This window comes from Trichoderma virens (assembly GCF_000170995.1).
Source record: "Trichoderma virens Gv29-8 chromosome Unknown TRIVIscaffold_79, whole genome shotgun sequence".
Lineage (NCBI taxonomy): Eukaryota > Fungi > Ascomycota > Sordariomycetes > Hypocreales > Hypocreaceae > Trichoderma > Trichoderma virens.
This window is the reverse complement of record NW_014013670.1, coordinates 98,137-123,615: the sequence shown is the minus strand read 5'-3', so window position 1 is coordinate 123,615 and position 25,479 is coordinate 98,137. Positions and strand designations below refer to the sequence as shown.

The 25,479-nt window shown below is 45.2% G+C and overlaps 8 protein-coding genes across 8 annotated transcripts; 5 read left to right on the top strand and 3 right to left on the bottom strand.

The window, feature by feature from the left end:
* Nucleotides 1-720: 720 nt before the first annotated feature.
* Nucleotides 721-1,761, top strand: TRIVIDRAFT_49175 (uncharacterized protein; the record flags this gene model as incomplete). Its single annotated transcript, XM_014099195.1, has 1 exon — nucleotides 721-1,761. One exon carries the CDS (start codon nucleotides 721-723, stop codon nucleotides 1,759-1,761), a length of 1,041 nt encoding a protein of 346 aa, XP_013954670.1.
* A 544-nt stretch (nucleotides 1,762-2,305) lies between these two features.
* TRIVIDRAFT_223793 (uncharacterized protein) lies at nucleotides 2,306-3,468 on the bottom strand (the record flags this gene model as incomplete). The annotated part of the gene is made up of 2 exons (XM_014099194.1): nucleotides 2,306-3,276; nucleotides 3,339-3,468. 2 exons carry the CDS (start codon nucleotides 3,466-3,468, stop codon nucleotides 2,306-2,308), a joined length of 1,101 nt encoding a protein of 366 aa, XP_013954669.1.
* A 4,620-nt stretch (nucleotides 3,469-8,088) lies between these two features.
* TRIVIDRAFT_48958 (uncharacterized protein) lies at nucleotides 8,089-10,091 on the bottom strand (the record flags this gene model as incomplete). The annotated part of the gene is made up of 2 exons (XM_014099193.1): nucleotides 8,089-9,936; nucleotides 9,990-10,091. 2 exons carry the CDS (start codon nucleotides 10,089-10,091, stop codon nucleotides 8,089-8,091), a joined length of 1,950 nt encoding a protein of 649 aa, XP_013954668.1.
* Nucleotides 10,092-11,233: 1,142 nt separating this feature from the next.
* Nucleotides 11,234-12,430, bottom strand: TRIVIDRAFT_154357 (uncharacterized protein; the record flags this gene model as incomplete). Its single annotated transcript, XM_014099192.1, has 5 exons — nucleotides 11,234-11,409; nucleotides 11,460-11,828; nucleotides 11,901-11,987; nucleotides 12,040-12,191; nucleotides 12,243-12,430. The coding sequence occupies 5 exons, from the start codon at nucleotides 12,428-12,430 to the stop codon at nucleotides 11,234-11,236; spliced, it is 972 nt and encodes a 323-aa protein (XP_013954667.1).
* An 896-nt stretch (nucleotides 12,431-13,326) lies between these two features.
* On the top strand, nucleotides 13,327-15,014 carry TRIVIDRAFT_154339 (uncharacterized protein; the record flags this gene model as incomplete). Its single annotated transcript, XM_014099191.1, has 4 exons — nucleotides 13,327-13,469; nucleotides 13,529-13,990; nucleotides 14,056-14,352; nucleotides 14,405-15,014. 4 exons carry the CDS (start codon nucleotides 13,327-13,329, stop codon nucleotides 15,012-15,014), a joined length of 1,512 nt encoding a protein of 503 aa, XP_013954666.1.
* Nucleotides 15,015-17,118: 2,104 nt separating this feature from the next.
* Nucleotides 17,119-18,207, top strand: TRIVIDRAFT_49051 (uncharacterized protein; the record flags this gene model as incomplete). The annotated part of the gene is made up of 1 exon (XM_014099190.1): nucleotides 17,119-18,207. One exon carries the CDS (start codon nucleotides 17,119-17,121, stop codon nucleotides 18,205-18,207), a length of 1,089 nt encoding a protein of 362 aa, XP_013954665.1.
* A 1,284-nt stretch (nucleotides 18,208-19,491) lies between these two features.
* Nucleotides 19,492-21,268, top strand: TRIVIDRAFT_134018 (uncharacterized protein; the record flags this gene model as incomplete). Its single annotated transcript, XM_014099189.2, has 3 exons — nucleotides 19,492-20,295; nucleotides 20,346-20,813; nucleotides 20,870-21,268. Coding segments are annotated over 3 exons (1,671 nt in total), but the record flags the coding sequence as incomplete, so codon positions are not given.
* A 745-nt stretch (nucleotides 21,269-22,013) lies between these two features.
* Nucleotides 22,014-23,796, top strand: TRIVIDRAFT_69000 (uncharacterized protein; the record flags this gene model as incomplete). Its single annotated transcript, XM_014099188.1, has 4 exons — nucleotides 22,014-22,054; nucleotides 22,115-22,167; nucleotides 22,458-23,150; nucleotides 23,477-23,796. 4 exons carry the CDS (start codon nucleotides 22,014-22,016, stop codon nucleotides 23,794-23,796), a joined length of 1,107 nt encoding a protein of 368 aa, XP_013954663.1.
* Nucleotides 23,797-25,479: the final 1,683 nt, after the last annotated feature.

The window sequence follows — 25,479 nt, the reverse complement described above, 5'->3', positions numbered from 1 at the left end:
ATGAACTTGCGATTTTCTTGAATCGTGCGGAACAGAGTGCCCGGCCCCAACGAAATCCTACTTATTCATATATATAATTTTCCCACTCTCTGTCTTACTAAAGTCGGGATCCAAAACATCTTCTGAGTGTGTCCTTTGGCACTTGAGGAATCTAGTTGTACATATTTCACCTTTGGATTACCAAATCACAGCCCCTTCATACTAGTCTCTCCACCACCATGGTTGCCATGTTCCATTACTCTTACTGCCGGGCTTCACAATACGGCGGAATATTTTTGCGAATTATGTTCGCTTTTTATATGCATCCTAGAAAGTCGACGTGTGTGCACTTAGTATGCGCTTACAAACCATGAAATTTCTCAGAATGAAAAGGAGTGACCGCGGTCGGCCGCAATCGGCCGCTTATGGACGTGGTGTTTACCATACAATACACCTGGTTTGGCACAGTTGGGACTGGCATGGCCAATACGATGTCAGCCAGCCTTTCAATTAAGTGCAAAACATCATACATCTACTAATTATTTTACAATAATTTATCAGCATTACAAGCCAGTATGTCATCTACCAGGTGTAATCATTGCAAAATAGGACTCGACTGTTTTAAGAGTATAACAGCGTCATAAGTCTTCTCACTGTATCTCTCGTATCACTCATCAGCATCCTTGTGAGACATTCCGGATAGCTAGGCCCCTTCTCAACCCAACTGCTATGGTTTGCAAGATGCTTGTTAAATATCTTGGGATTGCCATAACCAATATTGGCTTGGTATTTGGCGGCCCTATCAAACCATCTAAATTTTCGGCAGCACGAGTACTCATTCAACTTCCTAAGGGAACTTGGTTGGAAAGTATCGCTGTACGCCGCAATGGTGACATCCTTGCCACCAGTCTTTTCTACTCCTCGGATATTTTCACAGTCACGCAACCATTCGCACATCCAAATAGCACGGCTGATATTCTTGCCCCGGTTACGGAAGTCAACAGTTTCCTCGGCATAACTGAATTGACCGAATGGTATGACGAAGAGACTTTCTTTTTTGTTGGTGGTAATTTCACAAGCCTGACGAATTTCACCACAACTGTTGGTTCTTTCAGAGCCTTTACACTCACATTTTCTCGAGGTGGCAAGGCTCATGTTCAGAGAGTCAGTGATCTTGCGCCCATCTCGTCATTTCCCAACAGCGTCACTGCTATTCCGCAGAGCCCGGGGTCCGTCCTTATCGTCGATTCTTTCGTTGGCGCCATTGGTCGTTTAGATCTCTCAACTGGCCACTACAATCCTAGGGCTTTTGCATTTTACGAAATGACTGTACCTAAAGGCGCCACGCTACCTATTGGTGTAAGCGCCATGCGGATGAAAGGGTCCTATCTCTACTTTGGAAACCCCTCGACTCAGTCAATCTATAAGGTCAAGGTTGATTCCAAAGGGCATCTTATCCAGGGAGCTCGGCCCTCCTTGGTTGCGAATATTTCATCCGTAGCCCCTGGCCTTGATGATTTTATATTTGACCTGCAGGGCAATATCCTCCTCGCCACGAACAGCCCTGAGAATGCAATCGTGCATGTCGATGTTACGACCGGCATAAGCAAGCGCGTTGTTGGAGGGCCGACAAATCCTTTGATGCCTGATTCGACATGTCTGGCCTTTGGCCGAGGTGTTTTTGATACCAACATATTCTATGTGTCCACAGGAAGGAATATCTCAGATCCAACAACTGCAGCTAGGATTATCGCAGTGGACGCAAGCATATTGAAGTACTAGACTGAGTGTCATATAAAAAAGTCATCAAGTGAACGTGTGTACCTATCTTATGAGCACTACTAAACGTCAACATCATTGCATGTGACAATGGACAACCAAATACATCGTCTATAGCTGTCAGTATGATGAGTTCCTAAAAATATTCTAGTATAGTCGTTACTCATATAATATCTTGTTACAGCGCCCTTGCACACGTCCATAATCTCAAAAAGCTGAATTGAGGCGCTAATGAGATCCTTCAAAGCTTGTTATAGACCCATAGTAGATGCTTATGAGCTCGTATATCTAGTGAGAGACTGAGTGTGTAGAAAAGCCTTAGAGGGCTATTTATACCTTACAATAGATGTCGTCTCACTCGGCCCAGATATCTAGGGTATTTTAGCAAATGCCACAAAAAGTACAGTACTACTAGAGATGACTCACAATCCTGAGGGTTGCCGGCAGCCAGTACCGTCAAATCGATTGACTGCTTCGGGTTGGTACTATGGTACGCATTATTGACCAAAGAACACTATTATACGCTTAATTCATCCCTATTGATGCTCTAGATTTGGTCATAGAGCTGTGCTAGTACCCCAGCCAGCTCCATCTCGGTCTTGTAAAGATCCCATCTCGTTCCAGCCTTGGCCAACACGGCTGCCATCCTAATCAAATGAATTTCGGCTTCTGGGTGCTTGGTAAACGACTTCAGAAGTGACAATTGCGGAGCTCGACCGGACTGTGAGTCAAGTCGCAGACCATGTTCTAATAACATCTCCATCACTTTGGCGCGCGACTCGAAATCTGAAAAGGGCATCTCTCCTTGGCATAAATAATCAATGATAGGGGGATTATTGACATCTGCACCGGCAGTAATGAGCTCTCTGATAGCTGCCACTTCTTTCTCGCTGTATTGATCGTTTCTAGCATGAGCGCCTTTTATAAACGGTGTCGGGGTACGAGAGCTGCAAATCAATGACAATACTGTGAAGCGGACATTACTCTCAGTATTCTTGATACAATAGCGCCGATTGACATCTACTCCAGCGGAGGCCAATATCTTGATCATTTCGAAAGACGTAGGCCTAAGACGGCCTTGATGGCACGCTACTATCAATGGCGAAGAAGTCCCCTCAACAAGGCGCTCTTCTGTGCCCTCTGTGCCGTTTCCCAATTCTATCCTGATTCGATGGCGCGCCATTCTTTCAATCTCGACATCCGCGCCATTCGCTACAAGCAGCCTAGTGGAGGCGATATCTTCTCGCGCCATGGCATGCAGCAAAGGAGTGAAACCCGACGCATTCCTTCGAGACACATCTGCACCAAGTTCAATAAGCGCTTTGGTTGCATCTTCTATGGATAAGCACAAGGGAAGTATTTGAGCGCCATATTCGATACCGCTGGGGTCGTTTACATCTGCGCCATGGTCGACAAGCAAACGGATTAAATCCGCTGATCCAGTGACCGATGCGCAATGAATCGCGGCGCAAACTTCGGGCAAATCAGATCGGATACGGGCCTTGTCTAGACACAGGTCTGATTTGTATGCTAGGTTAGTATCTGCTCCTTCATTGAGGAGAAAATGGCTAAATGTCCACAGAGGATTGCTGTTCCGAGAGGGGTAAGCCCTGCCGCTGAGTACTGGTTTATTGAGATTCCTGCCTTTATAGCTTCCTTCACCCCGTAAAGATTATCACCTTCGATGTGGCGGCACAAGTTATCGGCCATAGTGTACGCCATCGAGAAAATGTGATAAGGGATGGAATAAGAAATTGATGAATCGCCGATGCGTAAATGCTGATTGCATGCGTGGTAGTTTTTGGGTGGAAATGTGGCAGCCGTAATTGAATGGAATCAAGCTTCTTGTGAAAAAAAGGGGCATATTATGTACTCCGCATATACTCTCCCGCATGTAGACAACGTAAGAATCACGCAGTAGGACGAGGTGCGGGGCTGGTAGCCGTGATGGCTGCTCCGTAGTAACATGGTGCCAACGGATTAAGAAGCAATAAGGATGGCCGGCGTTAACCTGGCTACTCTACATGATGGAGGCTCTACTCCGTCCAGAGCAGTTGGTCCAGGTTCTTGGCTGCAAGCTGGTAACTCCTCGTATAATTCTTATATACGAGAATGCATTTTCCCGACATAGCCCATTTTCTTGAGGGTGAATATTTTTGGCGACCTTCATTTATCACCCTGTCTCTGTACCCGATTTTTTTTTTGCCTGTAGATGGATTCAGCAACATGGGATATCTTCAATTCGACATTTGATTCGTTTGTTGGAGCGATGAACTTTTTTCGCCCCACATCCTACGATCCTTAAACGAAGTCAGGGTCAGCACACAGGCTGCTTAATCAAAAAGGCTAGTAGATAGTGTGGTCGCATGCACATGTAACAGCTCAGATTGTGCTTGGATGGCTGTAATTGGAACATGTCATGCTGTTGTTGGGCGGCCCTGCGCTGAGCTACAAAAGATCACTGCATTGATGATGCAATGTATGCACATGCAGAAGTTGTCAAGGGATACTAATAACCCGCGGCATAAAATAAAGCTGGTCATGCTGACATGAGAAAAATGCCGGGTTCACATCTGCGCGAAATCGCAACGCAAGGCTCGCAGACACACCTAGAAACTTCAAAACTTGTGCTATATAAGTATTAGCGATAACGATTCTCTAGTCAACCAATCTAAAAAGCATATATATGTTAATTGTGACGTACATTTCCAATAATATTGTGTTTAGTCGAGTAAGGTGGATAGCGGCATCCTCCGTCCGTGTCTGCTGCATATGCCTCTTTTACCAAGCCGTGATACTGGATGCAGTAACGATGTCATTGCATCTTTTTAACCTCAGTACCACTTGAACTAGGTCGGACTATTTAGTTCATGGCTCAAAGCTAGCCTCGCGAATTATGATAACTGCATGCTACTAAGATAAGTGGTCGACACACGTAAGTTCAGGAATTGTGCGTTGTACCTGCCAACTTTCAAAACTTTTGTATATAGGTGGGTTGTCGTATTTGCACCGTTGTTCACCCCTATGTGTCCACCTAGGACTAATTCTTGCATCGGATACCACTTGAGAAAAGTCATATGAATGCCATAATCCTCATCGCTTCGCTCAATAAACGTTGTCACTTAAAAAAAATGATATGTTCACGAAACATCACGTGTTAAACACAGCTACTCGATTATTCATTAGCTTAACCAAACGATGCAGTTTCCAATTTGAAAATGTCAAGCCCACACTTCGTTTTTCGCTAGAGAACGTTGACCCCGCCTTTCCAGTATGTCTCATTGCGTCCCAATGTTGGGGTATCTCTGTTTGCCCAATTCAAGTACTTGCAAACTCTATTATAGCCCAGTTTCTACCTAGCCAGCAGATATTTTTACTCTGAATCAGATATTGTCGCGGTTATAATGGCCAACAGTAACTCTACTACAAGCGATATTTCAGCTCTGCCTGCCTTCACAAAGGAGGATTTTCTCAAACGCGCTGCCGCAATACAACAGCACCTCCGTCAAGAGAACCCGAATCTTTCCAAATCTGAACTAGACTTGAAGCTCTTCTCAGGATGGTACAAACCAGTATTTGACCATCCTCTGCCTTGGATGTGTGTGCTTCTAATATGTAGTCTCTCATATTCCTATTTACCGCGTCATGTGAATAACGGTTTGAACTGTAGGAATCCGTACCCAAGAATAATAAAAGACAAGCTTATGGTCGCATGTCGAGAGTTTACGGCTGCGGACTACTCCCAAACGGCTTTGGATAAGTTCTCAATTGAAGCCCGAGCTCCGCTCGTAGGCCATGACAGGGCGCTTCAGCTTGTTGAAGCTACTATTTTAAAGAATCCCAGTGTATGGGACCAAATGCATGAACATGTTATGACTATGAAGCATAATAATGGTGGTAAGACGCATGACAGCAATGATCCACAGTAGATGTGTGCCTGGCCAGTCTGAAGATAATTAAAGGCATGTTTTCAGCAGGCACGCGATGCCTTTTCTTCTTGGAATTGTACTTGTAATTCTCATCTTCGTGTCTCTGTAATCTAGTAGCGAAATTTTGCCCTTTGTTCTACTGCAAAGCTGAAAAGAAAGCACACTCCACTCTATTCTGGATGTCCTAATATACAACTTAGTATGTTTACGCCGGATATGCCTCTATATGTTTTCTATGAATCGACAAACATTAGCAGCTACATGAATTACAATTTCCACCACAGAAGCTTATCTTATGGTTCTTGATCAGAGGTTGCAGGGCAGTGGTAATGAAAGTGTGTCAATTGACCAAAATGCCAAAATCCTACCAGCTGGAGGTAATTAGAAGAGTATACAATGCGGTTATCCAGTAGCTAATGATGCAAACATTGAGGCCAGCGACCGTATTGCGCGAGTCGCCGTATTTATGCACGTTGGTCAACATTGAGTGTTGGGTGATCTCAATTGCATGATGAGTATATTATTTTATCCGACGAATCGTGGTATGGACTGAGTTCAATCTAATTAAAAGACATGCAATGGAAAGACAGGCATAAGCTTACACCTATGGACTGTAATTCGGTATCCGTTCGGTACAATAAACCGATTCAAAAACCCATATGCAGACACTGATCTGTTCTGACTTTACCAGTTCCAAGAAAGGATTGGATAAGGTAAAAAAACATACGTAACAGCTAATTTATAATATGGAATTAGAAATGACTCCGAGGATAATATAATGTTCTCTCATCGGCTTAGGAAAGGTGTGGCGACTTTGTCACAAACCGCACCTACGAAGTCGGATGTTTCGTTCTTAAAGTATATACGTTTAATGAGGTTCTCATATTTAAATGAACAACTTGAACTTAGAGAAATAGCTTCGTTACTAACTACCTTGACTTGCAATAGATGTTATACAACGTAGGATAATGTGCCATGGCCTGATTTACTGCCGATAATCTAGACATAGCTCGACTAGAAACCTGCGTGATTATTAAAAATGGTACATCACGGTAGTGCTCTGTAGGAAGACATTAACACCTGCAATATGCAAAGATTTCGCTTGTTCTTCATTAATTCAACAGAAATTCACTCAATGAGGGATAAGTAACGGCCATACCTTGGTTTAAGGGCGATAAACAACTCTATTCTATATCTACAGGCAAAAGAAGACATTTTTGTTTCTAGACAAACATAAATTGAACATCCTATAAGATATCCCAACAGAATAGGACATAAACGTACCGCGAATTGTTTCAACCCAAACCTTAGCGGGCCATCCTCACAATATTAGTTTTTCACCTTGCCGTAGTAATGAGGTTACCGAGTTTAGCTTCTCTGTATCAAACTGCCACTCACTCTGAAAGACGCGTTTCCTGATTTCTTCTGGGTATTCCCTTTTCCCATAAAGGGGAATTCCGTCTCCTCAAGAGGGGATACATTCTGCCAGTGGTTTAATGTATGGAATGAACCGGAACCATCAGAAAGAGAAGATGTTCGGGTTACAAGACTGCGCGAAATTACAAGGTTTCGAGAATTTATTAATAAGGAAGTATGGAACTTGGTGGTTAATGAGATCGTGTTATGCTATCCGGATTGACTAAGGTGCATCGATAGCTACTCATACTCTGAACAATTTGTTTGTCGCTCCAGCACAGAGTCGTAAAATGGTAATGTTCAAGCAAGCAAGCTTGGCGCATCTATTCGAATCTCGAGGCAGATGCTTTTCCCCGGCAGATCCCCTGCAGAAACGCGTCGCATTATTCCCAAATAACGTTACCGATCATACCGAAGTCTTTATTAATACATCAGTGTTACTAGAATACTGCACTGACGATACTATTGTTCGTATTGTGGATAGTTATGTTTGCTGAGAGACGCCAAGAGGGTTTGCAGCACACGTGAACAGGAAGGAGTATTCAAAGGGTGGGGTTTTTTGGCTTAATTTACAATCTGGTGTGCCCGACAACGTAGAGTTCTTAGAAGCGGCATTTACACACTCCTCACAGCTCAGGACAAGGTAGGCTCATATAGGTTTCGTCAGGCGCCTGAAAGAAATAACATCGGATCTTAGTCTGTGCTTATCATATAAGACTCTCGTTGCTATGGGCACCAGTGTATACCAACGACTCTATTGTATTTTCGATGTTCAACTTGAACGGTTTATCACAGATGGACTTGTCTAATTCGAGGTGCACGATAATGGTTTGGGAGAGACTACAAAATAAACAGAAAGCAAGATCGCTATAATGCCAACTTAGTCGTGATAGTAGTTATTACTTGCTAAATTTTAACCCAATGCGGTCGATGCAATTCTCCAAATACTACAAGTTAGTTTTGCTTCTAAATTGTATAGTCTATTTTAATCCAACAAATACTTTCTGAACCAAGCATACCGACGAGCTTCAATATCCTTTAAACTTGAACCTTTGGCAAAGATGTGACTTTCGCCTTCATATAAGACCACTTCTGCAACTCCGCCCGTTTCCTTTACTGTTTCCACAAATGTTTTCGCTTGGTTTTGAGGCACTATGGGATCTTCCGTTCCATTGAAACACAAGATGGGCCTCTGGATTTTGGCACAGTGATGAATGGGGCCTCTTTCTAGAAGAATTCGTTCTTGATCCTCTGCAGATGTTCCATTGGGCCAGCAGAGGGGCTGTAGGTAGCGACACTCAAATTTATGCGTGTCCTCCATCAATCTTTTCAGGTCCGAAATACCACTTTCAGCAACAGCTGTCTTCCAAACATTCGGATAGCGTACCATGCCTTGCATTGTCAAGAACCCACCAGCTGAGTGTCCTGTCAACCCGACTCTCTGTCTGTCAATCAAGTTCTGACGAGCAAGATAATCCACAGCGCTGACTGCATCTGCAATGTCACTAACTCCCCATTGCCCATTGAGTAATTGTCGATATTTCTTTCCGTATCCAGTCGACCCAACGTAATTAACTTGTAGCACAGCATAACCACGAGTTGTCAGAGCCTGATCGCGCAGATAGAAGCCGGGCCCGGCTTGGCATGTTGGCCCACCGTGTACTGATACGATCAATGGAGGCAGGGAGCCGTCGCACTTGAACTTGGGGTTTTTGGGCAAAAGAAACAGACCATGTGCCACGCCTTCTCCAGATCCAGTTACCCGAGGGAACGTAACGTGAGTGGCATGGGAAACATAATCTTCTGGCAGCTCAGTGGCGGCCGAACGTTTCAAGACCTGGCCAAGCCCTCCTTGGTTGATATCCACCACAGTAAGCACTTGAGGTGATGATGCTGTGGAACCAATGATGGCTACAGCCGTCGAACTCACTGCCTTGATGGCATTTGTGAGAATATCGGTTATGGGGCATTGGAGCTCTCGATAGTTGCAGGTTTTAGTGTCAATGACGATGCTTGTGTAGGTTCCATTCTTGGTGTAAAATGAAACAATGGTATCCGGCGATAATGGCGCATATGACGCAGCTCCGAGGAAAAAATCAGTAAAGCAGAATTCCGCATCTTCCAGGTCGGATAACTTCAAGTGTCTGCTGTGTCCGTTGGAGTATTCGTAAAGTTGCCAGTATCCCGACTTATCATCGACATAGTAAAGAGTGTTATCTACGCCCCAACAAGGCTGCGTAACGCTGGAATCTATGTCGACTCCGGCAATGCTGGTTATGTTCGAGACTTGGCCATTATCCCAGTCAGCTATCAGTAGCTGTGTGTTATCCCAAGGCATGTTAGGATGATACCATTGGACCCAACAAAGCTTTTTTCCATCTGGACTGAAGCGTGGAAAGGCATAAAAGTCACAACCACTGGCAAGAACTGTAACCTCCTTGGTTGTGGAATCGACTGCAACAATTTTATTCTCAACGGCCATGGGATCATCGGCGTGGTGATTCTCTTGTATCGCAACTATCCATCTCTGATCATCTGGCGGAATGGCAAAGTCGGCATAATAGAGCTTTCTATCCTCGTGAACTAATATCTTTGTGTCTCCAGTGCTGGGATTCAGATCATAAATCGCCTTTGTTTCGAAATCAGTAAAAATGATGTGGTTGTCACACTGTCTTGTCATAAATGAGGCTCCACCGTACTCATGCACTTGAGATAAGGCATTGTATTGGCTAGGGAGTACTTCTTTGGCAGTTCCATCAACATATTCCACGATGGTACCTCTTCCCTCTTCGGCAGGCCTGACCTCAAGAGCATATATCTTGCCATTGGAACACTTGGTTTGTTAGCACTGATAACCGAATGGAAGAATATATAATTGCTTCTCACGTTCACATCCAACTGGTCAAGAATCACAGAGCCTGAGGCAAAGTGATCCGGGGTAATTGGGCTTTCCCAGGTTCCATAAGGAGATTCTTGAACTTGAGTCATCGCAGGGTTATTGTTGGCTTTGTGGAGAGACTCTGTTGCATTAGGTTTCTCAAGTTGGTCTTGGATGGGGGTGATGCCAACGAGCTTCTCGGATGCTGTAGGAATGATGTGAATTAAATATTGTTTAAGTTTTGCAGCTTTCATGTTCTCGTTCCACCCTCGGCTTCTTCTTCGGTGTGTATTGCTATTACTCTCGGTCTTAGACCAGCGATATGGCTGCTATCCGAAAGCCGTCTAACCAGTAATTGCTGAAATGTATTCACGGCTCCCGATGTGATCATGACAATATCGGCTCTAACTCACTGCGGAGACGTCGGCTCGACTTTCCTCTCTGGTTCAACCAGATACCATCTCTATGACTCACTCCATTGAAGCAAACTGGCGCTTATTTCTACAAAAAAACCCAGATCTAAGCCGCTATATCCTTTGTCTGGAAGGGTATTGATTTCTGAGTGACCGGGTCTCGGCGCTCGGCGCTCGGCGCTCGGCTCAAATTATTGATACGATGTACAAATGGCGGCATTTGACATGGCGTTAAATGGCGGGGTCCGTTGCCGGATTCACTTTCCAAGAACATTAGAGATAGCCCATGATTCAACAAAATAAAATGACGTAGACTTTCATTTGCTAATCATTCTATCGTAAATGTTGAATTAACGCACGAGAATACGTACTCTCGACGACTAGGTAGAAATGATTGTAGTGCTTTTTTTTTTTTCTGGCACAGGAGATAAATAATAATATCCTAAGATTCATGCTATGACTGATTGGCAGTGTACCCTTTTCTGCCCTGTCGAAGTACATGGCAGCAGTGGAACGAATGAATACATGCATGCTTTTCCATGAGTCTAAAGAATTTGTAAACCAAACTAGAAAATTTAGAACCAGTCAAGAGCGCCTTAAGGAAGACTCTACGGCTTGTGGGCCAGATTGTCTGCCAGGAAATGGGATGTGCTAGAACGACGACGTGCCACAATATGGGGAGTTTAGTTACACCATGTTGACAATCCTAATTTCCATTACATGATAAAATAATGCATCATGAGAGATGCCAAGGAACTCTAATTGGCCTAAATTATAAGAAAATGACAATCTTTCATCTATCTATACTCTTTGAGCAAATGACCAGCCTCGATCTACTTTTAAAAGACAGCCACGGCGTTGGGTGGACTAGCTATGCCACCAGGATTATTTAACGGTGCACTTGTAAAGAAGAATGTCCATCTCTTCTCCTCTTCACATGCTGTAGCCAATGCTTCCAAATCCCATAGTTCGCCAAGAGGCATCCCCCACATGGAGATTGCGTAATCATGAAGGCCTATTCAACTGTCAGTTTGCATTACTTCAACTGGGGATTGAGGCACTAACACCATGGGAAAGTGGGAGGCCAAGCCTCTACTCCGACTGTGTCGCTTGCCAAGGCCGCAAAGTGATTGTTCCATAGCCATGCAAACATCTCCTCATTTCCCTCAATGCCGACATGGTCGTTGCCGTTCTTTATCTTGGATCGTCTTTTATGTTCGTTATGCTCCTCATACCATTTGACCCATCCGGTTCGAAAGATGAGAATATCGCCATGCTGGAACGTTACACTTTGTTCTTCAGCCATGTTGCGAATATCAGAGAGAGTAATGCAGTGTCTAGTCATAGGATCATACTCGAAATTGTGTCGAGCAGCAAAGGCCACATAGTCGAGGAGAACACCGCGTCCAACTATCCCTCCACGCTTACTCCAATCTGAGACGGTAGCGTCCGTTAGCATATTCGTCTTGAAATAGGGGGTGGGGATATAATGTGTGAAAAACTCACGATCGACCCCGAGGTGTGACGTATCAAGAACCAACTCGTGTGGAAGGCCATTATAGTACAGACCAGTCTCAGAATGTCCCCAATGACCTATCATGGTGTCAGTGAGATTACTAGTAGCTTGTCTATTTTGATGACCTACGTAATCCATCCCATTGACTTCCGGACTGAGTATTGAGTTTGATCTCATCATCGTAGCAGTACCAAGGGCTTCCCTCTTTTTTCCAATCTTTCACTGTGACATGTAAATTCGGACGGTCAAAGCTGGGTTCGTGGACCCTATCAAGCGGCCAGCTATACAACTCATTATTAGGTGATCCAATGATGGAGATGCTGATCTCTCACTTGAGTACAACCGATTTTCCCGTTTTGATTTCTTTTGATGCTTTTATAATTGTGGACGGCTGTAGGAGATTGATGGTGCCAACTTCATCCTTGACATCGTTCTGATCAAAGAGTCCCCAGGCACATCCATGTGGCATTCCCGGAACAGCCGGCATAGAGTTCCAGGAGGGGAGATCGTGGCTATCCATAGTAGCCATAGTAATGAAGTTGTTCTCTGGGCTATTTTTGAGATCGTCTAAGCGCGCTTGCGTGCCAGATGAAGTTGTAGCAAACTATGGGTGGCAGGGGTTCTTTTAAAGTTACCCCAATTACCCCTTATCACTACAATTCATCCTCCGCTTCTACCCGTACGTTTAATATTACAATACTGGGAAGACTGACGGATTATGGGACTTTCTTCGTATTGGTCAGACAGTGATTTCCGTAATAGTCAAGCCGATGTCGCGCCGCTGCCGACATCGCCAAAATACAATCAAAGTTGCGCTAGCTGCGGTACGATAACGCCAATTCCGATGCCAAACTACGCTAAATGTTGGTGGGGAGAATAAGACCCCAACGAGCTTGGTGAACATCGGGGAAGATAGTATGTGCGCTTCAGCCACCAGCATTGTGGGTCTACGGTGAGAGCATTTAGTTCTGAACCTGACATCGACTTACAGCTCGGGCGCGCTTCTCCTGATATGCATCAAATATATATATATATACTAGGTGGACCCTAGCACCACGGGCAAGTTCTCGTAGCAGCCTACTTCGTCCTTATTATTTCATTCACACCATCAATTTGAATATTATCTCTTCTTCTGGTTATAACATCATTATGATACATCCGGATAACATTACGGTTCTGGACGACAGTCCCGGCGTCGCAGAAATGCCGAAAGAGGATGAGAATCTTCAAGGAAGCAACAAACTTTCCATTCAAGATTCCGATATCCCAATTGAAGAATACATATATTTCGCTAAGCTGTCCCGCGCTAGGGAGTCACAAACCCCTCCACAATCTAGACATGTTACAGCATCTATTGATGCTTTGAGTCCTGTTAGAGACGCTATTGACCAGTCTGTCAAAGAATCCGGGGGAGGTATGGTCCCGCTCAATTGCGGAGAGGTAGAACATGTATCGCGCGTCCAATCAAATAAAAAGCATGCGCCCCAAGCATTTGCCCCATTGGATATTTCTGAAGGTGAATGGACTCAGGCCACCAGGGCTGCAAGAACTGCCACATGGTGAGTAGATATCAATTACGCAACGCTCAAATACAATAGCCATTACTAATTATTTTTAGGGCATCGATATTCTACTTGATTACAACTGATGTCCTGGGACCTTTTTCGACTGGTTATGCCTTCTCCCAGATGGGCCTTGCTCCCGGTGTCGTCTTGTACACCGTATTTGGTGCTCTGGCCGGATACAGTGGGTTTCTACTGTGGAGGTTATTTCTTCAACTTGACAGCGACGAGCACCCCCTCCGAGGCTACAGTGATCTAGCTTTGCGCATCTACGGACCCTGGTTTCAGCATGTATGCAATGTATTGCAATCGTTTCAGTTTTTCCTCACCGTCATGGTCATCATGATCACGAATGGTCAATCCATCAGCCAGTTGTCACAAAACAAATTATGCTTCATCATTTCTGTTTTGATCAGCGCCCTGGCTGGTTGCGTTATGGGACAGATCCGGACTCTCAATAACCTCGGCTGGGTGGGGTCTGTGAGTGTCTTTCTGAATTTGTTCGTCATCCTTGCAACGTAGGTACATTGTTTCTTCGATGACTTTGTCACTCATGTCGGCCATTATGCTTACTTATCCGCAGTATGGGAGTTATGGCTCATAGCCCGCCGAACTATGTACTCTATGCCGCGTCACATCCGGATTTTGACGTTCAGGCGCCTAATCCCATTTCCATTTCCGTTACTGCACCACCAGAACTCACCTTTGTAGATAATGTGAACGGTTTGATGAATGCCGTGTTCTCATTCGGTGGTGCGACAATGTTTGTTGAGTTGATGGCTGAGATGAGGCGGCCAATGGACTTTTGGAAAGGTCTTCTATGCGCCGACCTCCTCATCTTCTTATGTTATATGGTGTATGGTATTTATTGCTATATGATGTGAGGTGATTTCCATCCTACGCAGCCCTCTTATAAACTGACAAATAGATAGGCAGGGGCAATATGCTTATATCAATTCCTATCAAGGAATATCTCCATACAACTGGCAGACAGTCTGCAATGCCATTGAACTATTGACTAATGTCATTGCCGCGGTTCTATACGCTAATATTGGCATGAAGGTTCTATACAACAGCATTGGCCGTTACTTTTTCAAGTTCCCCGATTTGAACAGCGGATCCGGAAAATGGATTTGGGCCTTTTTTGTCCCGATCTACTGGGTTCTTGCCTGGGTCATTGCTCTATCAGTACCACAAATAACATCCTGGACTGCTATACTTGGAGCTGGAGCGCTTCTGCAATTCACATATACTTTTCCGGTGTTTTTAGCGCTTGGCTTCAGAGCTCAAAGAGACTCAGTATTATCTCAGGAAATTTATAACCCCCTCGACCGCCGAATAGAGCGAGTTGACCATGGCTTTAAGCGTTGGGTCCGAGGAATGCGAAAGGAGTTGTGGTGGAATGTATTCGACGGGGTGATATATGTGGGTTCTCTTGCTACTTGTGTCCTCGGGCTTTATGCGGGTTTTAAGACTCTAGTCGACGGTTACACCAATTCACCAAGCTTGGTAGGTTGGCGTTGCTCGAGCCCAACAGGTTAATTACAGCTTTTTAGTTAGCTGCACATAGCATACAGGAGAGGTTAGTAGAATTAATTCAACTTTAAATACCGACTTTGTGTTGTTGCCAGGTTCGGGAGTAAGGATCCTTAATCTAGAGCACGGGGAAATACGCATTAGCCATTATTTCGTGGATGCAGGGAAGTTTTAATGAATAAACTCCAGTAGTGGGTTTCCATATCGCACACAGGTCGATCTATCTCAGCTGTTGACAATTTATTTCAGGCGGTGGCCGACAAACATTTCTGTAATCCACATAATATTCCATCACCTAATCTTTGTACAAGTCCAAGATACTTCACGAAATCTCATTTAAACCAACGTTGGGTGTATGCGAAGCGTTGATCAGACAGTAGTAATGTGTGTAGTTTATAAAGGGTACCTAAACATAGATAACGAGATCAGCGGTTTCTCCTCGTACTTGATCTGGTCCTTGGAACATCCTACCCTAAGAAGCAGATGCTGTTTCAGCCGACCGCATAGTCTGGAGTAAAAATACACCAAATGGACCAGAAAAGAAGCCGACAGCACTATTGCGTATTATACTCCTTGATGATGTATCTAGAAATGGTTGTTTTTCTAGATTCTTCAATGTAACATTTATTACACACTGATCGGCACCTGGATAACGATATTGGCCAAGACTGTCAATCAGACTCTGCGACATGCATCTCCTTTCTGTCACTATGTATTCAATGTATTAGAAAACATCATGTGATAAGTGTGCCACATGCAATAAGTTGTTCGACACCATTTGAGGGAAGCGAATATTATACATACGGCTAAAGATTTCCCTTCTGCCTGCGCTCTGGGCCGCGTTCCCCTCGTTTCCACGAAGAATAACAACGTTCTTTCCGTCCCGACTGCCATACATTAACCACTTGAACTGGGGCATGTATCCATCACATGTGATAGATGATTTTAGACAGTTTCTGCATGCGGGCTGCTCAAGTGAGCATTTAACGTGCCGGATGCGGCATGTAAGGCACCCCCGAAGGCTACGGCGGCCTTTGGGGGATACACTGCTCCTTGGAGAATTGTTGGCCGTTGTCATTGAACTGTTGCGATGTAGTAGATGTACCCAATAAGCCTGAGTTCATCGGGGGCAAAAGCATTAAGGAGCGACGGACATTTACATCTCCCAACTTGAAATTGGAATAGGAAAGTCGTGCCGACAATATGAGGGGATCCTGTGGGGAATTAGACATGCTGAGTGAGTGGATTTCTCGGTAGTCCCACCTTGATCGCGCCGCTTTTCCTATTATACAAAGCCACAGGTTACTCTTGCACCGAGCGGCTTTGGCGGCTCAGAACCTTTGGCAGATTCACACTTCATAAATAAGCCGGGCGGCGCCTCATGGCACACTAGAGGAGGAAAGCGCAATCTACTATCGGAACGTACTAAATCGGCGTTTAATCTAATATGATACAGCTTCTTGAGACTTGTGTGATTTGTGGCTGCGGAATGGGAGAACATGACACGCCTAGCGATCGGAGCTCGGTGTAGAGTTGACACAGTGTTCTTTCCGAACTAATAACTCCACGATTTGCCAGAAGTGAGTGCCACGACCGTACTATCTCGTGTGCAACCCCGCCTGACTCCGTGGATTGACTTTGTTATTGAGTGCCGCGGCGAATACTTTGCCTCCGAACTGTTTCTTTGCTGCAGTGAGGGACAAAGCTTTACCCCACAGCGCTTCCGCAAGCTAACGAAAGCATCGGCTTGTTCGCCCATATCTATGCGACTGAAGCCGAACATTGAACAAACCAATTACCAATCAGTATAGTACAATCGACCTTGATTCTCATCTAATAGTATTACTAGCGAGGAAAGTCGAGCCGCTTCTTCATTTCTGCATGGCCGAGGCTGGCTCCGCACTGGGCCAAGTTATCAAAGCTCAAATGTTGATGAATAGAGGTAACTATTCAGGTCCAGTGCCGCATATATATATATAGTCGCAAAAATATCCGATAGATTGAGATTTATTCGGCTTTACACACTCCCAACTTTCTTATCTATCACTACATCTGTAGGCTTTCCTGTGGTGGCAGATACTAACCTTATCTCAAAATGAAGTACGAACGGATGCCAATCGAGATTGAGTCTCCAGAAGAATATGGCTATGATAAGATCAAGTTCAATCTATCCGAGAGTTCCATCGCGGATCAGTCCCTAGGCTCTCTTGGATTGACTATTCTAGACCTTACTCTCCTCTACAACGAACATAAAGGGAGCACCGAGCTGCGAAATGCCATTGCTGTCGACGCTGGCCTGAGTGCAGACGATGTGCTCATAACCAGTGGAGCTGCCGGAGCTCTCTTTATTATCTCAACATCCCAGCTGTCTGCGCAGGATCATATTGTGGTAGTTCGACCAAATTATGCAACTAATCTAGAGACACCGCGGGCAATTGGCTGCGATATCACTTTTGTGGATCTCAAATTTGAATCCGGATTCGAGCCAGATCTATCCTTCATCGAACAAGCAATCACGCCGAAGACGAAAATCGTCTCCATCACTTGTCCGCATAACCCAACCGGGACTCTCCTCTCAAGGGGGTCTCTAGATCGCCTTGTTGCAATCACTAAGCAGAAAAACTGTTTGCTGCTCGTCGATGAGACTTACAGGGACGTCAAGTATGGCCGGCAACTTCCAGTCGCAGCTTCACTGGGTGACCACATTCTGAGCGTCTGTTCTCTGTCGAAATCTTACGGTGTGCCTGGACTTCGCCTCGGGTGGGTCATTACACAGAGCAAGAAGCTCCAGGAGACTTTTTTGGCCGCCAAAGAGCAGATAAGCATCAGCGGTAGCGTTATCAATGAATGGATTGCGACGCAGCTATTGCTGCGAAGAGAAAGCATCATTTCCGTCACAAATGAGGAGATGGCAATCCGTCTGCAGATGGTTCGTTCATGGATTGAGAAAGATGAACTCCTTGAATGGGTCGAGCCCGTGGGCGGCGTAGTTTGTTTCCCACGCATGAAGAAGCAACCCATAGGCGGCACGAATGCATTCTACGACAGGTTGTTAAAGAAGTACAAAACATATGTTGGCCCTGGACACTGGTTTGAAATGCCTGACACGCATTTTCGGTTAGGATTTGGCTGGCCCACAAGGGAGGAACTTCTTGGCGGCATGGACGCAATCTCTAAGGCCTTGCGAGACACGGATTAACTAGACGAGGCATTGCTTGCCGAAAATAGGGAATGCGAAGGGGAAATGTACAATGATAGAAATTAAATATTCCAAGTTGCAGCAATAATTAGCACCACCGCAAAATCCACCTCTTCCTTGTTTGCTAAACAATGGTTCTAAATCCTCTTCCATATTACGAGCCATTTCAAAGGCCATGCTAGTCACAACAGAAACTGCGGCAAGATCAAGGCGGCAAGAAGTGTAGTCAGCACGTAGCGAATTTACCTCGATCCTGAGATGGTGATAATCGTTTAGAAGGGTAGTAAAAGCGAAGATGACATCTAAGAAGGTGTCTTCCTGTTCTGCAACATACTTGACCTCGGTTGCATGCGTTGGAACGGCATCTGGTGCATTCTGGAACTATGTGGATGTGTGGTAGACTTCCAAGACACTAGGATCTTCTTAGCCGCTCGGCCAAGCTTGATGGCCCCCTTGATCGTCTCTCAGCTTTGAATGGAATACTCCCCATAAACGGCTTCAGAAGGTGACGAGCTTTTTCCGGTAGTTCTACAAAGAAGGAGTGACGACCTTTGGAGATGGAGACGACTTGCACACCACCCGAGGCGACACATTCTGCAAAGCCCTTTCTTGCTGTTGTGACTATCATTAGCTCTAGTTTACCTTTTTTTGTCTGGGAGACAAGTGACTCACCAATTATTACACGCTCAAGTGCAACGGTAAAGCACTCAGGGATCTTGAGATTACAGGTATCGACTTTGGATATAAGATAGCCAGGGCCTCAAAATCTTTGATCTTGATGAGGTGGGTGGGCTTGAAAGCTGGTGTGCCATTTCCACCACTGTCAGGCGATACCCCGAATGCCATTGCCGTTGCTAGAGATGCTTTCACTGCCTCAGCCTTGGCCAACTTTCGTGCTTTTCCCTTGAGCCTCCCTCAGTGGCTGTTGGGGCGGGGACAGCAATGGCATAGCCGTTAGTTTTGGCGGTCACGGCCAGCTACTCAGCCACAAGATCAGTACCAGCGTTTTACTGGACTCCAAATCTACGAACTGTGATAGAACTATTAAGGCATCCATGAGTAATACCCCAATAGTGACCATGTCGCCCCGCACTATCGCTAAAACTTCTTCGGTCCACTGCGAAGCCGCTGTCGGCATATTTAGGTTGGGTTCTGCTCCTAGGTATTGATAATACTTCCCGTCCCCAAACATTAGTGTGGCTACTACAGTCCAAATCATTGGAGTCGTCTGTCTCCCTCACATCCCAACATCAATCAATACACTCTCCTAGCATGGGTCATCACCCCTCGGGCTGTTGGACTTGCCGCGTTCGACACCGGAAATGTGACTCGAGAACCCCCACATGCAAGGAATGTACCGACCGTAACGTCCAATGTCATGGCTATGGGCAAAAGCCGGAGTGGATGGATGGCGCCACGGAAGAAGAGAAGGAGAAGCTGAAAATCAAGAGTGCAGTCAAGGAGAATTTTCGCAGCGTGAGGAGAATGCAGAATAGAGCCCGCCAAAGCCGACGCAGGGCTGCATCACAGCTGCAGGCATTGCCAGCTCATGAAGAAGACAATTGGGCGTCTAGGGAATCAATATCTTCAGATTATGGTGGCAACCTCTTTGTTTCTGAGACAGACCACGGAGATATCGCATCAATCTCTGCAAATGATGAATCAAGATCGGCCATCAGTAGCACTCAGCTTGCACACATAGAAATGGCACAGCAAGAGCCGTGGCGCATGCCATGGATTGATTCACATGATTCTAGTTTGTTGATGCATTACTTGGATCAGGTATTTTCTTGGCAGTTCCCTTACCACTCTTACGCCTCTCGATCAGGAAATCGAGGCTGGCTGCTTTCGCTACTGATCCAACAAGGGCCCCTTTACCATGCAATCTTGAGCTTGTCCTCCCTTCACCAGAGTGCATTACCCGGCCGCGAGGAGGAATATTGTCAGCAAAGTATAGCTTTCGACCGCCACTCCAGGGCATTAAGGGAGCTCTGTGCATTTATGAGCTGCAAAGAAGACCAGTTATTTAACGATGCGGCGAGAATGACGGAGTTTTTGTCCTCTAGCATAATGCTTATTACTTTTGAGGTCAGCATAGAGCCCCCTTTACACATAGTGACCCTGCTAAACATCTGTAGGTATTTCGGGGTGGTGAACATGATTGGCAGCTGCATCTGAATGCGGTGACTTCTATATTGAGTCAGCTCACAACCGAAAATACCTTGATACAGCAAGACCGTCGGCACGACTCTCAATGGGACCAGATGCACGAGTATCTTAACTTTACTGACAATAAAGACCGTTATGGGCTGCAGTTTCTCATCACTGCTGCCCTTTGGTTCGATATCCTCTCCTGTGTCTCAACAGGCAAAGCACCAGCGCTGCCTTATAGGCAATGGCTCAACATTCCCGGATTAGACACCGCAGCTGTCATGGGCTGCCAAAACTGGGTCGTGACATTGATTGGTGATTTGGCCCACCTCGATCAATGGAAGAACAACAGCATAAAAGTCGGTTTGCTTAGTACTCGTGAGCTAGTATTCAAAGGCCAACAAATTGAAAGCGCGCTAGAAAATGGCCTTGCACATTTGGACTTGAACGAAAAAGTACATTTAGTCACTCTTTTTCTCCCTAGAAACATACGTTGACATAATTTTCTTAGGGTTTCACTGATAGAGAGATGAACGTCTTTTGGGTATCTCGCATATTTGCTCTCGCAGCCCTGGTATTATTGCATACCATCATATCCGGACCACTACCAAGACTTCCGGAGATACAAGGTGCTGTTTCAAGAACTATTACAACACTTCGTGCTCGGCCAAAATCTTGTCCTGCGAACGGTATTGTATGGGCAATGTGCATCACTGGCTCTATGGCACAGCCAACAGTACAACAATCTTTTGAGACCTGCATAAAGGAAATGTTAGCCGATCACGGCAGGTTTGGGAATTGTTCTACTGTTCTTAGGATAATGAGGAAGTGCTGGGAGCTTCAAAAACATGGTGTAGCTGATTGTAAGTCAGCTATGTCGGAAATGGGCATTTGTGCTCTTTTAATTTAGAAAACAAGAAATAGACGCTATATTTGTAAACAGCATGTATCAATGGGCTGTGACAACTGGTCGCTAAAAGGGTATACTCAAATATCAGTTATAATGAAAAACCAAAAAAAAAAAAAAAAAAAAAAAAAAGCCACTGCGGCAGCGCAGAAGTTCAAAGCTTGGGTAACAAATCGGGTTTCCATAAAAGGGTTAACAGCTCAAGATGCAAGCCAAAACCCATGGATATTTGTATCGTCCCTGTTGTGCGAGGAGAGTTCGGCAGCGGTAGAATGGCGCTCGCATGAGGATAAGGCAGATCTCCAAGACCAGATTAAAGTCACGCATTCTAAAATGCCGGATGTTCGCCCCGCAAATTCGACTGCAAAACCCAGAAGCTTTCTGAGGTGACACGAAACTGATTAGTGCCTTGCCGAGACGTAGACTACAGATGAACAAGTGATTGCAAACGCTTAAAGACTTGTAAAGAAGGGGCCAATAGCCGTAATATTTGGCGGTATATCCAATATTGTGCATAAAATCAAGAGTATTTATGGGGGAAAAAAACCAAACCTAAATGTGTTCTTTCTAATCTGCGGCGTAGATGGCTGAACTACTACTTCATTTTACGATCAGTGCTGAGTTACCTTTTGGTTTCATCTGCTAGCCGCTGTTGATATGAGAGGAGGTATTTTACAAGCGTAGACAAACAAAAGTTACCAGACCGCTAATTAGTATAGCACTGGTGCTTGGTTCAATTGGAAACTACATGCCCACAACTCCTCATACTCTAAGGCGCGTTGCATATAGGTACTCTATGCATTATTATGTCAAATTTACCCACCTTTAGATTATTGTTTTGTTGTCTAGCTCAGCCTCCCATGCCTTACTTGCCGGAAATAGTAACCTCCAAACTCAATTCGGTATGGCGAGGTGATTCAGCAAGTAGCCCAAACTTCATCCGTCGTGATAATTTCCCTCTTGGGATATTCGCACGACAGGCCTCCAAGGGGTAGACCACAACAAAGATTGTTCTCTAATAGTTCTATGATTTGGGGGGAGAAAATCTAGTAATCTAGTACATAACCTGGCAGTTCTGGATCACTAGGTTTCTTAATCGAGGCATCGACGATATTTCGAGTCACTTTATAACAAATCACAGTCCACACGCTTCGCTTTATTAGCCTCATCACTGGCTTTAAAATCATTGCAGTCACTGCCGGCCAACTCCCAGCAGTCCAGGGTCCAATCACCGGGGGAAACAAAGGCCATCCTTTTAGTGCATTTGCTGGAAACATCTCCTCTATCGGCTACATCGAAGAAGAGTTTTTTCTCAGTGGCGATGGTATCCGATATAACGTCGTCGGTAACTTGACAAGCGATGGGCATTGGACCCTAGCCTACAACAGCACTGCTCCATACAAAACTCGTATGCTCGTCCGACGCCCAGTAGACCATAAAAAGTTCAACGGCGATGTTCTCGTCGAGTGGATCAATGTCTCCGGCGGGTTCGGCATTACATCTACTGATCTTCCAGGCGTCTATGAAGAAGGCTACATATGGGCCAGCATTGACGCCCAAGCGATTGGTATCGAAGGTGGAGCTTCTCATCCTCAGGGGCTCATTCAGTGGGATCCTGTACGATACGATACGTTGAGCATTCTTGATGATGCTATTTCCTATGATATTGTCAGTCAGGCTACCAATGTTTTGCGAAGTGTCAATGTCACTGGCGGTCAAATTCCCAAGCACGTTATCCTGGTTGGGGCTTCTCAATCCGGTAGCCAAGTTTTAGGCTATACAAATGGTGTCCAGCCTTTGAACAACTCGTATAATGCCATCATTCCAGCTATCTGCGCTGGTGCTTCCTCGGATTTCAGTCCAGTCCCTGCCCACCGCACTCCCGGTCAGAATGGTCGCACTGTCTTTACAAGAGTCCGAACCGACCTCAAAATTCCAGTCTTCATGATAAATTCTGAGACGAAATCGTTGCACTATGCTCAGAATTATCTTCGCCAGCCAAACACACACAAGTTTCGCGAGTGGGAAGTTACGGGATCATCACATGCCAACCTCGGAAACCTAGCTTGGTAGATGATATGCCTGCTCCTCTTCCAGACACGACTAATATCAGTACAATCAACTAGCAGCCTACTCTTGACGCAATCTATCGCCATATTTCTCTCTGGGTCCATAATCCAACCTATAACCCCCCTACATTTCCTTATATAGAAGTAGCTACGGACTCAAACGGAGTGATGGACTGTGTTCGAAATGCCGATGGTAATACTAAGGGCGGAATCCGTCTTCCGGAGCTTGCAGTCCCCGTGGCCGGATACAATGGTATTAACAATGGTCTCTCTGGCAACACCTATCCATTTTGCGATTCAAAGCTGCAGACATTGTATCCAACTCACCAAGAGTATGTTGCCAAAGTTAAAGCGGCTGCCCGTGTGTTTCTGAATCAAAAGGCCATTTTGGAATACCAGGTTAAGAATTACGTGCGCGCAGCCGAGGCAGCAAACGTGCCTCCCCGGTCGACTAGCAATTAATAGGGTTCACTGTAATTTTGCAATAAAAACTTACCTGCTCTACACAAGTCTATCTTGCTCTATTTACATAGCTTAAAGGCAGGTATACCCTGCTCGTACCAATGTACCGTGCATGCACCAATTAGGTTCATAGGTGACAATTTGAACAGAACCAATTTTGATAATTGTGCGGAGACGCGAAACTCGACAAAACCGTCTGACCTCCACAGGTCATAAATAGCGGCGAATAAGAATATAAGAGACCACAATGTTTCCACCTGTCTCCAACTACGCCGTGACTAGGCAATCCGCAACCGCTTGGACAAACTCGATACAAGTACCTGGAGATTCACTACAAAGATATCCGGAAAGAAGAGACAAATGGTCACGTCTATCCGTCCTTCTTTCCATGCTCCGCAGCAACGATGTGGCCGTGTAGAAAGTTTAGGGTAACCATAGGTTCGCGGCAGGGTTCCCCACAGTTTGGTTTGGATAGCCGTTTCTGGTAATGAAGGTGCATACGAATACGGCTGACTATGCAGAATGCGACATAGGATGTGAAGGGCAAGGTACGAGTAGGACACACAATTGCCGGTTCCATATCAACTTGTATCACTTGTAATCCCAAACGCTTAGTTTGAGGCTGTGAGGTTTCTTGTGCTCATTGATAACTCAACTATGCCAGCTAATTTCTAATGACATCTTAGGCTACCGTTATTGGAATATGATCACATCAAGAAATAATGATTCCAAACCTTTTTTTGCTTGGAATATCTATATAATAGCTGCTTTCTGTATTTATTTTAATAGAGGCAATATAAAGACAAAGGACTCAGTTGATTGCACGTTCTCTCTTTTTATCATGGACTCTGAATCGGAGGTCCATAAATTTTGCATTATTATTGGCGCTGGTGCAGGCGGTCTTATCCAAGCAGCAGAGTTATTACGAAAAAAGTCCTGCAGCTGCAAGACTTGCAAATTCTCAAGAGAAACAGTGACTATGGTGGTGTTTGGAAGGCTTCAACTTACCCTGGGGCTGCTTGTGATGTATTCAGTTGCACCTACCAGGTTAGCTGGCATCGAAATCCGGGTATTTTAACATAACACGATGCTACTAAAATCTTACATTTTTCATAAGCTAATATTTTTTTTTCACCAGACTGGAATTACCCTTTCCCCACAGCCTCAGAGCTCCTCCAATACTAAAGAAACTTTGCGGAATATTTTAAAATTGGCGACTGCACTACATGTAGCCATAGCGTTACACATGCGACTTGGTCTGAGGATCGATCGTTATGGGTTGTGGATGCACTAGATGGAAGATCTGGGAGGCGCAAACGATGGACTTGTCGCGTGTTGGTACAGGCCGCCGGAACATACAACCGAAAATCCACACCTCAAATTCCTGGAATGGATCGTTTCAAGGGGGATATATAGCATGCCGCGGAGTGGCCGGCAAATTGTGGCTTTGCTGGAAAGACCGTAGTATACGTGGGTACTAGACCAACCTCTGTTCAGGTGCTACCATACATCCAAGCGCAAGCCAAGTCAGTCAGCGTGTTCTGTCGAAGCATGACCTACTGCCATCCTTCAATAACTTCAAATACCCGGTTTGGATTAAATAGGTATTCCGTTGGGTTCTTGGAATTCTTGCCTTGTATGCCTTCATGGTTGCAAATCTCTTTGCCCTCTGGGCATATTTCG